Source organism: Thalassophryne amazonica, chromosome 17 (genome assembly GCF_902500255.1).
Source record: "Thalassophryne amazonica chromosome 17, fThaAma1.1, whole genome shotgun sequence".
Lineage (NCBI taxonomy): Eukaryota > Metazoa > Chordata > Actinopteri > Batrachoidiformes > Batrachoididae > Thalassophryne > Thalassophryne amazonica.
The window spans coordinates 35683281-35699593 of record NC_047119.1 but is presented as its reverse complement, the minus strand read 5'-3'; the positions used below and the strand labels follow the sequence as shown (position 1 = coordinate 35699593).

General features: G+C 41.1%; 1 protein-coding gene across 1 annotated transcript; it reads left to right on the top strand.

Moving 5' to 3' along the window:
* The first annotated feature begins 5452 nt into the window (after nucleotides 1–5452).
* Nucleotides 5453–15893, top strand: LOC117529181 (tudor domain-containing protein 7B-like). The gene is made up of 6 exons (XM_034191889.1): nucleotides 5453–5719; nucleotides 8462–8668; nucleotides 9571–9709; nucleotides 11004–11124; nucleotides 15439–15562; nucleotides 15747–15893. The coding sequence occupies exons 2-6, from the start codon at nucleotides 8462–8464 to the stop codon at nucleotides 15876–15878; spliced, it is 723 nt and encodes a 240-aa protein (XP_034047780.1). The 5' UTR covers nucleotides 5453–5719; the 3' UTR covers nucleotides 15879–15893.
* Nucleotides 15894–16313: the final 420 nt, after the last annotated feature.

The window sequence follows — 16313 nt, the reverse complement described above, 5'->3', positions numbered from 1 at the left end:
CTTAATCATGAAGCTGTATAACTAGTGATACAAAATGCAAAACATGCATTGTGCACAATTTCTCCAATCACAGCCACATTAGCCTATAACTTCTTGGGTTATAGGCTACTCTGGGTTGTCTGTGTGTCTTGGTGGCTTTCCTCACTCTTCTTCTTGCGCAGTCAGTTTTTGAGAACTACACTGGCCAACGCAATTTTTCTTGCATGGATTTTTTTCAACGGATTTTGGGCAGTTTGGGCCACCAAATCCGAATCTGGTGTTAGTTTTTGCCAATCATATCACTTTTTTGAGATATGAAAGCATATTTCTCGGATCAAGCATTGAAGCAAAAGCTGCAGTCTCGCACATCTCTTCAGTGCCATAAGTGATATTACGGCTCTTGTTCACATTTTGCAAACCTCTTTTAAAAAGTATGCTTTTGAAGCTGCCTTTGTGCAGGATGAGTGGGATCAAACTCGTGAGTGAACCAGGAACCTTTGCATAATCCATCAATTCAGAACATGCAGACTGCAAAAAAAAACATGATGTGATAGAGGAAATCTGAACTCAGATTCGGATTTGGCACTCCAAAATTATCATAAATCAGTTCTCAAAGTCCATGCAAGACTTTGTTGTTGTTGCAGTTGACCAGTGCTATCTTCTCCATACAGATTTACCATTGAGGGCCATACTGTTTGTATTTCTTCATATTTTATGTAATTAAAATCCAACACATATTCAGTGACTTTGAAATGTTTATGTAGCCATCTCCTGACTTGTCTGAAGAAAACTTACAATAAAATTAATTATTTACAGGTATTACACCAAAGTGTTCCATTATTTATGCAACCCATCATCTTGGCGTTTATATTTTTAATGAATTCATATCAAGTTGTAGAGATTTGCTTTCAAGTTTAAGGAAAATAATTTTAAAATTTTTTATTTTTTTGTATTTTTTTCTGTTTTTTGTATGTGAAATGGCATAAACAAATTAAAATGTGTGAAATACTAAATGTTCCAATACTTTTGGAGGCCACTGTGTGTGTGTATATATACTGAACAATAAATAAAAACACTTTTGTTTTAGCTCCCATTTTCATGAGCTGAACTGAAAGAGCTAAAACATTTTCTACATACACAAAAGACCTATTTCTGTCAAATATTGTTCACAAATCTATGTTAGTTTATTGTGACCAGCCTAAGGCACACCTGTGCAATACTCATGCTGTCTAATCAGCATCTTGATATGCCACATCTGTGAGGTGAGATGGATTATCTCCTTGGCGAGAACTTTCCAGGAGTCAATGCTGTTGTTGCTTGACAAGGTGCTTCCTAGGTATGTGAAGTGGTGGACTGTACCAAGTGTGCTGCCATTCAAGAGAATGTCACGGTCTGGCGCGGTCGACTTTGGAAAGGGCTTGAACATCACCTGTTTTCCTCACATTGATGGTGAGACCTAGATCAGTTGCTGCAGCACTTAAGGCATTAACACTACCTCTAACCTTAGTGACATGAAATTTGGGGTTCCACAGGGGTCCGTCTTAGGCCCCCTACTTTTCTCCCTTTATATAGCACCCCTTGGGCACATATTGAGGCGTTTTTGGGGTTACCTTTCACTGCTATACTGATGATACTCAGTTATACATGCCAATAACTGCTGGTAATCTCATCCACATAAAATCCTTAGATGATTGCCTTGCATCAGTGAGAAGCTGGATGTCTAGCAACTTCCTACTTTTAAACTTTGATAAGACTGAAATGATGGTTCTTGGTCCATTGAGACATCGGCATCAATTTTATCAGTTAACGCTTAGCCTAGGCTCGTGTGTCATACATCACACTGACAAAGTGAGGAACCTTGGGGTAATTTTTGATCCTACGTTGTCCTTTGACCTCCACATTAGAGATATTATGAGGACTGCTTTCTTCCACCTGTGAAATATAGCGAAGATTCGTCCCATCTATGGCTGATGCTGAGACATTGATTCATACATTTGTCTCTTCTAGATTGGACTACTGCAATATTCTATTTTCTGGTTTACTGCAGTCCAGCATTAGGGATTTCCAATTGGTTCAAAATGCTGCTGCTGCGAATTTAAACACAAAGCAGAAAGTTTGACCACGTTACACCCATTTTGGCGTCGCTTCACTGGCTTCCTGTCCCAGTGAGATCAGATTTTAAGGTTCTGCTACTAGCCTATAAAATTGTTCACGGACTGGCACTTCCCTACCTAGCTGACCTAATTAAACCCTACGTACCAGCCCGAGCTTTGCGTTCTCAAGGTGCAGGACTACTTAGTGTCCCTAGGGTGAATATAAAGTCTGTGGGTCACAGAACTTTCTCTTATTGTGCCCCTGTTCTGTGGAATGATCTCCCTGTGTCAATAAAAGAGTCAGATTCTGTAGAGACTTTCAAGTCCAGACTTAAGACGCACTTATTTCCCCTTTTGCATGGCTATTTATACTGGCATAGTATGTTTCTAAGCTTTTTACTCTTTTAATTCATTTTATTAGGAAACGGAGCAGGCCACGGCCTCAACTTTATCTAAACTGTTGGTCTTTTAGGGGAGCTTATGGGCTAGTGGCCGGCGATCACCTTAGTATTTCTTCAGTTTTTCTTGTTGCTTAATGTTGATAAATTACACTGTATTTGTGTTTCTGACACTTGAGTCTGCTTTTTTTTCTTTTCTCTCTGTTTGAGGTGCGGCTCCATCCAGATGGGTGTGGTATCTGTTCCAGAAACCATCCTGTGCACCGGCAACATTTCCTGTATTTTCATTTTGTGAATTGTTTTGTAATTTGAGTCTGTAGCATGGCCCAAGCAGAGGGTCACCCCTTTGGGTCTGGTCTGCTTGAGGTTTCTTCCTCAGAGGGAGTTTTTCCTTACCACTGTTGCTTTGGGGGGTGGTAAGGTTAGACCTTACTTATGTGAAGCGCCTTGAGGCAAGCTTGTTGTGATTTGGCACTATATAAATGAAAATCAATTGAAATTAAAATTGAAATTGAGAAGGAGCTGCAGTTCACCGGATGAGTGCGCCACCACGGCTGAGTCATCAGCGTACAGCAGTTCCTTGGCAGAGACGGTTCTTGTGTGGGCTTTGGCCCTGAGCCAAGTGAGGTTAAAGACTTTGCCATCTGTCCGGGTTCTGAGGTAGACACCATCTTTGGGGGGGGGGGGGGGGGGGGCAACTCAAGCACAGTAGCGAAGTAAAGGGAGAACAGAGATGGCACTAAGACACATCCTTGTTTCAGATAAAGATCAACTTTATTTATCCCGATGGATAAATACACAATTGCAGAAAGTGTTAGTATTAAACAGAAATCAATCAACCAATCAAATTTTTTTTTTTTTACAATACAATAAATTTATGCAAAATGACTAGAAGATATATTGCACAAGATGTTTGACAATTAGGGAATAACCCCGTTGTGTCTGATAATTTGCGGACATTCATGCTGGTTATATGGTTGCAAATTGAAAACGGATATTTGCGAACATCTGCAAATCATCAGACACAAGGGGGTTATTCCCATTCTAAACCAATTCCATTGTTTGCACTGTTTATTTTCCTGTAGGTAATTCGATCGGCGAGGATTACCGTCGAGGCAGCGTCACTCCAACAGCGGTCAGGGCGTGGAGTAATCCATCAAATGTGAAACGGTAGTTTTGTATCAGAATCCACCTCAGTACTTTCGTATGGTAGCTCAAATAAACCCACTTCAGCGATGGCTGCAGTACACAACTTTCTCTTGCTCTCTTCTCACTACAGACATCAGGCAGAACACGCTCTAATGGGTTCAAGATTTTCAAGCAACATTGCCAGACTAAACTTAGAGGCAACAGTTTTAGCCAGAGAGTAGTGGATCCATGGAATGCCCTGCCCACCAAAATTGTGACCATCTTAAATCGTCTCTCGCACGGCACTGGAAACGTGACTCAGACCAATGGAGTTTAGTGACAATATGTAATTATGTACACTAAGACAGGTACTGGGTTTAATGAAATAGAGGATAACCAGTCAGTGACTGAGCTAACAGCGCCATTATGACATCTACGTGGCAGCACGCGCGCAATCATCGCATAAATCAAGTTATGTGTTCTTCTTCTTCTTGCAATTTATTGGCGGTTGGCATCCAGAATGTTGCATTACCGCCACCAACTGTACAATTGTGAAACTACAGATGTGGAGCATCGACGGAGTGACAAAAAATAAATAAATAAAAAAGGTTAACTAAATCCTATCAAAAACCCCTGTGTTCTTAAGGAACTTAAACACAAATCTCCAAGCTGACGGCACAGAGAAGGAAAGTAGTCACTCAAGAGAGAGCATGGTCTCCCCCAGTTCTCTAACCTCCTCTAGCAGAATACGTCTTTCTATGCTGTATGCTCGGCAGGCTAACAGAACATGATAAACACTCTCCATGTCCCCGCAGTTAACACACTGACCCGTAGCATACTTAACAGTTCTGTGTTCCAGCAATATCCGGTTAAGCGCTGACGTAACGCATCACGTGATAAATCTGTTTCCGGGTCCAAAGACCTCCAGGTTTACAATTAAAGTTACGTCTGTTTGATCCTTTTAAGGATTTACAGTTTAAGTTTAGTTTGTGTTTACATTGTGCGCAAACCTCCGTTCCTCCCTTTTCCGCCTCCACCTTCGTTAACCGCATTCGTCTGGTTCTATGGTCAGAACACTTAATAATACCTTTTTCTTTTACTTTACATATTTTATTATGCACAGGTAAAATATACATGTCTGTTTGTTAATAAGCAGCAACTCCCATTGAAAATAACGGAGAAACAACCTGAGCGTCTGACATTTTTACATAAAACAAATGCAGTAACAACGTCTAAAAACCCAGTTAATATATCCAGGAGAATTTTATGCACAATATACAAAGAGTTTTATGTTGCGATGTTAATGCTGTTGTCCGTGTGTAACGATGTAAGTGCAGCCTCATCAGATCGTCTCTCAGTGCAGTTCTCAATGTATTCAGATAGAACAGAGCGAACAGATATTCGCTCTGGTTTTCCCTCTTCTTTGCTCCGGCAACAGAGCGACTCTGACTCCAACATTTCAAGTGCGCCCGTATTGCAGACGTTTCAGTAAACAAGCGGAGATAGTAGGCAGCGAAGGAAAAAAAAAAAAAAAAAAAAAGTTGGTTCCACTCTACCAGCCAATGCAAAGGAGTCGATATCGGGTTATTTGGTCACGTGACTTTTAGTCAGGATTCTGACATTTTGCTGATTGGCTGAGACACGCCGCTCTCCGATTGGCTGCAGCCTTTGTTTACAATGTAAGTTGGTTCCACTCCTCCAAAGAGACTGTGGTACCAGTGCTATTCGGTTTGTTTTTCACATTTTCGGCGGTTACGCCACAGCCAGTCACAGAGCGTGGCGTGATAGCCAATAGCGGCCGACGTATCAGATGGACCAATCACAGCCATGTTTTCAAAAACGTGCTAAAAGTCTCTTTGCTCAAGAGACTGTGGTACCAGTGCTAATTTGAATATAGCTAGGTTGTTTTTTTTGGTTGCCATGGGTACCAGACGTCATCTTGTTCCAACGTCACTTGTCACTCAGCAGTAGTTAAGGCAAATAGCTAGGAGTTCACAAACTAGTTGGCAGTTGGATTTGCTTCGAACAACGCTAACAACTGAACATCTGACCTGTTCACAGCAAATAAGACTTTCAACAGCTGGACTTTTACAATCTTCAGAGCAGCTAACTTGTTTTCAGGTATGTAATGACTTTTATTGCTCGATCTCCAGTGATACCTTTAAAACTAAATAAAAATGACAAAATCAGGTGCAGCTAATGTTTTAACGGTTTTAGTTGTCAGTAAGTAGTTATGTTTGTGTTTCACTTGAACAGGTCTGATCACAGAAATTATCAAGTGAAAATAAATCAAGCATTCTGATACTTAAATCACTTTGTCAACATTTGTTTACAGTTAAACTCACAACTCTAAACCAAGTAACTGTTTCAAAAGAAATCTATTTTAACATACACTCAACAAAAATATAAATGCAACACTTTTGGTTTTGCTCCCATTTTGTATGAGATGAACTCAAAGATCTAAAACTTTTTCCACATACACAATATCACCATTTCCCTCAAATATTGTTCACAAACCAGTCTAAATCTGTGATAGTGAGCACTTCTCCTTTGCTGAGATAATCCATCCCACCTCACAGGTGTGCCATATCAAGATGCTGATTAGACACCATGATTAGTGCACAGGTGTGCCTTAGACTGTCCACAATAAAAGACCACTCTGAAAGGTGCAGTTTTGTTTTATTGGGGGGGGATACCAGTCAGTATCTGGTGTGACCACCATTTGCCTCATGCAGTGCAACACATCTCCTTTGCATAGAGTTGATCAGGTTGTCAATTGTGGCCTGTGGAATGTTGGTCCACTCCTCTTCAATGGCTGTGCGAAGTTGCTGGATATTGGCAGGAACTGGTACACGCTGTTGTATACGCCGGTCCAGAGCATCCCAAACATGCTCAATGGGTGACATGTCGGGTGAGTATGCCGGCCATGCAAGAACTGGGACATTTTCAGCTTCCAAGAATTGTGTACAGATCCTTGCAACATGGGGCCGTGCATTATCCTGCTGCAACATGAGGTGATGTTCTTGGATGTATGGCACAACAATGGGCCTCAGGATCTCGTCACGGTATCTCTGTGCATTCAAAATGCCATCAATAAAATGCACCTGTGTTCTTCGTCCATAACAGACGCCTGCCCATACCATAACCCCACCACCACCATGGGCCACTCGATCCACAGCACTGACATCAGAAAACCGCTCACCCACACGATGCCACACACGGTGTCTGCCATCTGCCCTGAACAGTGTGAACCGGGATTCATCTGTGAAGAGAACACCTCTCAACGTGCCAAACGCCAGCGAATGTGAGCATTTGCCCACTCAAGTCGGTTACGACAACGAACTGGACTCAGGTCGAGACCCCGATGAGGACGACGAGCATGCAGATGAGCTTCCCTGAGACGGTTTCTGACAGTTTGTGCAGAAATTCTTTGGTTATGCAAACCGATTGTTTCAGCAGCTGTCTGAGTGGCTGGTCTCAGACGATCTTGGAGGTGAACATGCTGGATGTGGAGGTCCTGGGCTGGTGTGGTTACACGTGGTCTGCGGTTGTGAGGCTGGTTGGATGTACTGCCAAATTCTCTGAAACACCTTTGGAGACAGCTTATGGTAGAGAAATGAACATTCAAGACACGAGCAACAGCTCTGGTTGACATTCCTGCTGTCAGCATGCCAATTGCACGCTCCCTCAAATCTTGCGACATCTGTGGCATTGTGCTGTGTGATAAAACTGCACCTTTCAGAGTGGCCTTTTATTGTGGACAGTCTAAGGCACACCTGTGCACTAATCATGGTGTCTAATCAGCATCTTGATATGGCACACCTGTGAGGTGGGATGGATTATCTCAGCAAAGACGAAGTGCTCACTATCACAGATTTAGACTGGTTTGTGAACACTATTTGAGGGAAATGGTGATATTGTGTATGTGGAAAAAGTTTTAGATCTTTGAGTTCATCTCATACAAAATGGGAGCAAAACCAAAAGTGTTGCGTTTATATTTTTGTTGAGTGTAGCTTGGGGTTTTTTTGGGGGTTGCCATGGGTACATGATGTCAGCTCGCGCCAACGTCATTTGTCACTCAGCAGTGGTTAATGCAACTAGTTAGGAGTTCACAAAACTAGTTAGTAGTTGGATGTGTTTTGAACAACACTAACAACTGGACATCTTGACCTGTTCACAGCAAAGTAAGAATTCTTAAAATATTCGCACCATTCGACTTGTTTTCTGTTTATTTGCTGTTCCAGATGTATAGTTGTCATTGGCCACCTCTGATCAAACCTTTCAAAAAAACAAACAAACAAACAAAAAAACAACAACAAACAAACAAGAAATCAAGGGCAGCAGATGTGTTAATTATTTCCAATTATTGTGAACATTCAAAGTATCTTTCGCTGAGTTTTGGGTAACGCTCTCCCTTTAGGACTCCCATTGGGACCTACCTGGTTAAATAAAGGTAAAATTAAATTAAATTGACGCTATCTGTGGGTCTGTGACCAAGTTCAATTTTTTACTTCAAGTAAATAAAGACAGAGACAGACAGGGGACATTGATTCATATAACTGTTTGCTGATTACAATGCATTGAATTGAGTCACATTTTAATAAGATTTTTAAAATAACAGAATTGAAAGGATATGTCAAAATATTCAGCCATGTTAAAATAATCTGGAGAAATTAAAGTGATATTCCACCAAGTAACTGCAGATTTACTCAAGCTTGACTTTATCCATCAGTGGAGCATAAAGTCCATGTTCAATATGTGATATGACACGGATGATAATTTTCACTTTCTCCATCTCCAACTTTAAATTTGTGAGTTTCTGTTTCAGCTTGTTTATTTATCTCTGAATTTGTTTTTCCACAGATGGATGATCTTGAACTGTTTCAGAAGACTCTCCGAGCCATCCTCCACATGAACAAGGGGCGACTGTCACTCACCCGACTCAAATCAGAATACAAGCTGCTAACTGGAGAACACATCGCCTTTAGACAAATGGGACACAGAACAATGATGTCACTGCTCCTCAGCATGCCCTCCATTGTCCACATGGAGCAGAATCGATTTGGAGAGGTTTGTGATTTGTTTGGATCAAATGGTTGACTTGATCAGTGTCTGTCTGCCACATTTCAACAAGAAAGAACTTTTATAAATAGGCAAATTTCTGCCAAAACACACACACACACACACACTTTATTAATTATTTGTAGGATGGCAATTTAATTGTTAATTCTGTGAAACAACATTATGAAGGGAAAGATGTATAGTTATGTAATTTGGGCTACTTATATTGCGATGCTAAACGGAAGAAATCAGACTTCAGTCATATTAAGCAAGTGATCCTGTGAGATCCTAAAGGAAAACCAAAGAAAGGACAAAACAGACTGACTGAAGAACCGTCATGTGTCCAATGTTGCGGACGTATTTCTGTACACAGTAAAATCACCAGTGTTAAAGTAACACTGCCATTGAACATATGGTCCCACTCTGAGCAGAGTAGGACCATTTGTACACTGGCAGTGTTAATTTTACACTGGTGAATTTACTGTGTATTTATTATATGCTTACTGTCAAATATTTTTTCACATCAGGATTAAATTTACAGTTTGTTTACCAACCATCAGATGCTGAAGGTTCCAACCTCACACAGAGGAAAGTGATGAAATTGGGACTGTAGCTTCTGTTTCACAACATATCTGTAACACAAGGTGCATAAAATAAACATAAATTATGGAGAATAGCAGAAATATTTTGTCAAATGAACTTGATATGCTGAACGCAGCAGTTGGTGTCTCACATCAAGATTACAGCCAACATGTAAAAATAAATGTTTGTGATTTTTAACTTACCCTGATAAAACAATATCTGCCATTATCACACCATCCAATATCCATATTACACCAAATACTGATATTTTACTGCTGGTCGTGGTCATGGATTATACACATCAATGTCTGTTTTTGACTCTTTTGCAGATGATGTGCTTTTCATCCACTGAGCCCCCGACTGCCAAGGTGACCCTCAGCCCTCAGCAGGTCTCAAAGGAGATGAATCGACCACACCAGGTCAACGCCAATGTGAGGGTCAGACCAGCTGCACCGCGAGTATTAAATGGTAAATTTTGGTTTGAAATATAATCTTTTAAAGGGGAAGATAAGACTTTATTGATCTCACAGTGGAGAAATTCACATGTTACGTCAGCTCTTAAAAAACACAAGATGAGTGCGAGTAGAGGAAAATGTGCATCAAACAGCGTGTACAGAGATAAGCAATAATAATAATAATGTTGGAACTGAGAGATTTTTCAACCTGGGCATTATTTTTATACATTTTTAGATTCAACTTTTCACTTGGGACAAAAATGATTTTAATTGTTCCATTGTTGAGTTAGAATATGAACACCATCACAGGCTAAACAGCTAAACATAACGGTACGGGACAAGCTCAGAGTTAACCCATTGATGTTGGAACTGAAGCAGCAAAAATCTTATCAGACACGTCTGGTTGGCTGAAGAGACTTTCTGTGGATGTACACGTGTGGATGTTTTTCTCAGTAAACGTCAAAAAATGCTCTTTAAAATGAAGGTGGCCAAGCGGTTTGTGCACTTGTTTCCGGTGCGTAGGGTTGTTGGTTCAAGGCCACCCCAGCTGGTTCTCCATGTCATGCGGCTCCATTGTGGATCTGCTGTGACAACCCGAGGACAAAGGGAGAAATGTGAAGAACTTATAAAATGATTGTGCATTCATTCACCCTCCTTTTACTTTGCTGTCGATTGTCGCTGAGGGGCTCGTTCTTCTGAAATATTCTGGAAACTTCTTGAAAAGTTGTGCGTAATCTCACAAACCAGCTCTTTCTGCTGCTTGTTGTTTATTGTACATTTTTCTTTCCATTTGAACCATAAGTGACGTTTATGGATTAGAACTGAACAGACAATCAAGATGTTCCTGAGTCAGTCACTCTGAGGCTCGAACCCCTTTTCAGAAAAAAAAAAAAATTCTTCGTATCCATGTTCTTAATTTTTAGACAGTATGAATGTTGTATGTGCAGTGTTGTCTTAGAATAAATGCAAAATGACATTAAAGTCATGACAAAGGTTTTCAGATAGTTTGGAAAAGTCTGTAAATCTTTTGATTTGGTGCTTTGTATAAAACAACCCTGAGCCATATTTACCTGATACAACTTTAAACCTGAGGAAATGTTTGTGTGCAGCTGCTGAGTCCAGGAGAGACGTGGACATTTATTTTGTCAGTGTCTCGTTATGTTGCCACCTTTAATTGAATTATTATTGTGTTTGATGGATCAGATTTCTGCAGATCTGTACAGTCAGTAGCAGTGAGACAGACACACGTCTGTCTCAACTGATCTGGACTTTATAGCTGAAGACTTTTTCTCTCTTTCTCTCTGCAGACAAACCTCAGACCCCTCACAGGACGTCCACCTCCAGCAGAGAGAATGTCGGCATCATCATGATGAGGGACATCAGGACGGTCCCGACAGAACACCGGTCCTCACGCCCGCCTTCAGCACAGTGAGTGAACGATGTGATGTAGAGTTGGACTTACACACTTGCATTGGTTCCTTGTGTCTTTTTTTATGACTCAGTAAGAGGACTTATTGTGGGCATGAAGACAATAACAGCTACGGCAGTCTGACGTTTGACCGCATTGACCATGACTTCACCCAAATCGTTGACCTCTTGCTGACCTAGGCAAGGCAATTCCAGAGTCTAACTCACATTTGCTACAAATTCATTCATTCATTCAGTTTTGCCAGTTATCTGGGTCATGTGTCAGCAGACGAAGCAGCTTAACCCAAGCTTCCCTGTTTTGACCTTTAATCCCCTTTGGGAGAATCCCTCTGTGTTCCCAAGACATCTGGAGATAAAATCCCTCCAGTGTGTCCTGGGTCTTCCCTGTGGCCTCCTCCCATGTGCCTGGAAGACTTTGTGGGGGAGATAACCAGGGGGCATCCTCAGTAGATGCCTGAACCAGCTTTGTGAGCTGCTTTCAGTCTGATCCATGGCTCTACTCCAAGTCTCTCTCACTGTTAAAACGTCTCACCCTGTCCCTGAATGTAAGACTGGAATACTGTACAAAGGGATCTCATTTCCCTTTTATTCATGATCATGTTGTTTCAGTCCCTACCCAAAGCTCATGACCATTTGGAAGTGCTAATTGTCATCCTAGTAGCGTCACGTTGGGCCTCAAACATGCCCAGTGCACATCAGAGGTCTCAGTCTGACACCAACAGAAACACATCATCTGCAAAAGCAGAGATGTGATTCTGTGGTCACCAAACTGGACACCCAGCAATTTCTGACTGAGCTGTGAAATCCTGTTCATAAGAAAAAACAAAACTCACAAACAGCATTGTTGACAAGGGACAGCCCTGGGACAGTCCAACAGCCACAAGAAACTGGTCCAATGAAGTGGCAAAAATTTGGACACAGTCCCAACTTTGGTTAGTGCAACAGATAACTGAAACAATCGTGCAAATGGTGATACAAGCACCAAAGTTGGCACAAATACTCCTTAGATATTACTCTTTTGAACAAACTGAATGGCCACTTGAATTTTCACTTGGCGGCCAGGTAGGGGTCAATTGAAGAATTACACAGGGGTCAAAATTAAAAATGCTCAAATCATTTTGAAAACTACACCACTTTATTTGTCTGGTCATATAGATTCCAAAAAGGTGTAGTTTGGACTATCTATGACTGAATGATCAGGAGTTATGGGGTAAAAACAGCAAAAATGGTGACAAAGGTCAGTTTCAGTTTGTACAGGGGTCAAAAGTTAAAGTTCCTCCAATTTTGGTAAACAGTCATGCAAATTATTGGTTGAGCTAATAGGATTAATAAATGGAATAGTTTTGATTGTGTTGAATGTTTGGTCTCCAAAATAAAGGTCAAACAATGTCAACGTCCACTGGATTCTGACGTGACATACGAGATCTATTAGAAAAGTATCCGACCTTATTATTTTTTTCAAAAACCATATGGATTTGAATCATGTGTGATTACATCAGACATGCTTGAACCCTCGTGGGCATGCAAGAGTTTTTTCACGCCAGTCGGTTACATCATTCGCCTGTGGGCAGTCTTTGAGTGAGGAGTCGCCCACCCTCTCGTTGATTTTTTTTTTTTTTTTTTTTTTTTTTTTTTATTGTTTAGGAATGGCTCAGACTGCTGCTTTATTTGATAAAAAAATTTTCAAAAGCTGTAAGGCACAACTGAGTGGACACCATTCGATAAATTCAGCTGGTTTTCGGTAAAAATTTTAACGGCTGATGAGAGATTTTGGTCTGGTAGTGTCGCTTTAAGGACGGCCCACGGTGCCTGACGGCGATCTGCGCTTCGAGGCGGCAGCGTCTCGCCGTTTCAAGTTGAAAACTTCCACATTTCAGGCTCTGTTGACCCAGGAAGTCGTCAGAACTTTCAGAAGAAGTCGGCATGAGGAGTTTATTCGGACATTCCATTGTTAATGGATATTTTGTAATGCAAGAACGTACGGGCAGAGTCGCGTGTCGGGCCGGACCTCCGTTGGAAAAGTTAACGGACAAGTTGGAACATGCCCAAGCTGTTAAACAATTTCTCAGTTACTCACTTGTTGAAAGCCATCAAAAGCTGCCTGAATTTTACAAATGGTTTTCAACACGGAGGTGTTTTTCCTGTCGCGGCGCACACAGATTCGCCGAGTCGTCACGGAAACGACTCGGCGAATTTGCGCGCACGTCTTTCATTACAAAATGTCCTTAAACAGTGGAATGTCCGCATAAAGTCCTCATGCTGGCCTCTTCTGAATCTTCTCTGTTCTCTCACAACGTCCTGGGTGAATTAAGCCTTAAATTAGGATGTTTTCAGGTCGAAACAGGCCGACGACGGCGCCTAGAAGCGCTTCGCGACGTCCCGCTCCGTGGGTAGTCCTTACAAGTGACAGAAACACCCCATAATCTCTCATCAGCCGTTAAACTTTTCAACGAAAACCAGCTAAATTTTTCGAATAGTGTCCACTTGGATATTCTTCACAGGTCCAGAAAAAATTTTGATAAAGCAATGCGCGCCGTCTCGAGCAGCGTGTGAAACAAAGGAATTCAGCCGAGAGGGCTGGACCACATCTCACTCAAGGCCTGCCCACAGGGAAATGACGTCACCGACATGCATGAAAAAACATGTGCACGAGGGTTCAAGCATGATTGGTGTAATCGCACGTCATTCAAATCCATATAGTTAAAAAAAAAGTCGGTTTCTTATCTAATACACCTCGTATGTTACCCCATAACATAACTAAGCATGATACATGGTCCAAACTATTCCTTTTTAAAACCATGTTAACCCAACTAATAATTTGCATCATCTAAATATGCTTTTAGCTGCTGCACTAGGTTGCATGAAGACCCGATTGTGATTTGAAAATCAAATTCTTTTACCTTGACCTTTGTCAAAATTTAGTATTTAAGGGCAGTTTCAGGGTCAACTTTCACTGACATGCTAGGTTTGGTAGAAATCAACAAAAGGACCTGGGAGGAGTCAGCCAGCAATTACGGGAAGACATGAGCTCAGCCTCAGTGACGGAGGTCAGGAAAATGTGAACTTGCTGGTCAGTTCCAAAAACCACCTCCAAATGTGTCCCAAGTTTCATGTAAATCAGACTGAGGAACTTAATTTTTTTTTTACTTTTGACAACAATGACCTTCACCTTCATCGATTTAATCTGACCTGGGCAATTCCAGAATCCACCTCCAAATGTGTGCTGTGTTTGACCTTTCACCTTGACTTTTGCCAAAACAAACGCTTAAGGAGCAACTCCTGGAGCTGACTGTCATCCACATATCTACACTGTAAAATCTAACGTGTCATTTCAACTTAAAAATACGAGTGAAAGGGCTGCCTTAAAATTTCAAGTTAAGTGAAAGAAAATAAGTTGTTATCCTTGTTGGGTAAACACCTGCGTTAGTTTGGGTTGATTTATCTTTCATAATTGATTTAACTCATTCAGGTAGTTGTTTGAATCTGAAATGGTCAGTTTTATAAACCTTTTGTTTCATATAAGTTGACTTGGATTTGTCAGTTGATTTAACTATTTAGGGTAGTTGTCTGAACTAGCAAATCTGTTTCATTTGAATTAAAACTGTAAGTTGTGTAAACCTTTTGTGTTAGTTAACTTGACTTGGATTTATTAATTGATTGACCTGCTTGGTTGTGATTTGAATTTGCACACGCACACACACACACACACACACACACTTAAGTGAAATCGATTAATTTCACAGAGTGAAAGTTTTACCTCCGAAGAAACATGCGGTCGACGATGCCCTCCAACTTGCGTCCAAAATGGAGGAAGGGAGAAAAGGAGCACATGTTCACCCCCGCCCCCCCCCCCCCCCCCCCGCAGCTGCATTCCCACAATGCATTTCAAGAAAAGCATGATGATGCAGACGTTTTTATCCCCAAAGTCAAGTTGACTTACATTTCTAATTCAGTTGGGCCTGGGTTTTCAAATTAGCATTTATTTTGTAGTTGACACGTTTTTAACTAATAATTTCATGTTATTATAACAACCTCAGTAATCATGGGTCTTAATGACATAGAATAATATGTTAAGATAACAAACAGACAAAATCACAATTTACAGTGTAGTTTGGACAAATGTTCAGATGATGGTCTGATGTTTGAGGGTAAACCAGTGTCTGTGGGGAACAACAAGAGGGAACAGTGAGGGAGTGAAATAGTTGAAATGTTGAATTAAAGCTGAGATGAAACTCAGGTCACACACAGTGAAGTGATGGTAAAGTATCACAGAGAGAATCATCTGATGAATTCTTTCCTGTCTTCCTCCTCCAGCCCTCCTTCGTCCCCTGCAGCTCTCAGCCCAGAACTGAAGCTGAAGCTGAAGGAGCTGCTGAAGACCTTCCCTCATGGACTGTGGGCCAAGGCGCTGCCAAAAGTTTTCCAGGGCAAATACAAAGTAAGTGACATTCTGAAACACTCTATCTGCTTTTACCTTCTTCATCAGTCAGAGCAGCTGTGATCAATAAATGACTTTACAAAACACCACGTCATTAAAAACAGACTTAATGAGTGTCTGTGAGAACTCTTCTGAAAAGTTACCTGATAGACTTTTAACTCTAATATATTTGTATCTTTTTCAGACCAAACTGCCTGAATATGTCCAGGAGAACTTGGATCTACTGAAAGACATCTGTGACATCGTCTATCCACAACCTGATGACCCCAAGAAGGTCATCTTGTACAGCAGGATCTCCCCTGAAGGACAACGATGACAGGAGGGACTCCTCGGCCAGTTGGGGGGTGGGGGTGGGGGGGGGCGCGCAGGGTGTACGGAGCTAAATCCAGGCCAAAAGTTTTGTAATCTGAAAATAAAAAAGATTGAAAAAATAAATTTTGAAACTGAAAAGTCAATGTTTGTTCTTGAATTTTATAATCATTTAAAAAAGTATTACCAAAATAAAAATAAGTGTAAGATATATATTTTTCAGTTTAAATAAATTTTTGATTTAGCTCTGTAATTATTTTGATTTATTTTCATTCATGTTTCTTTTTTCACCTTCAGATCTTTTTTCACTTTCAGATCTTATTTTTTCAGTTTCAAACTTCTGGCCCGTTCTGGCGTGGGAGGGCGTGGCTTCGATTGAGAGGGGCGTGGAATTGTGAGTGACAGGAGAGCAGTCAGTCCTCACATGACGTTGCTTTCAGGA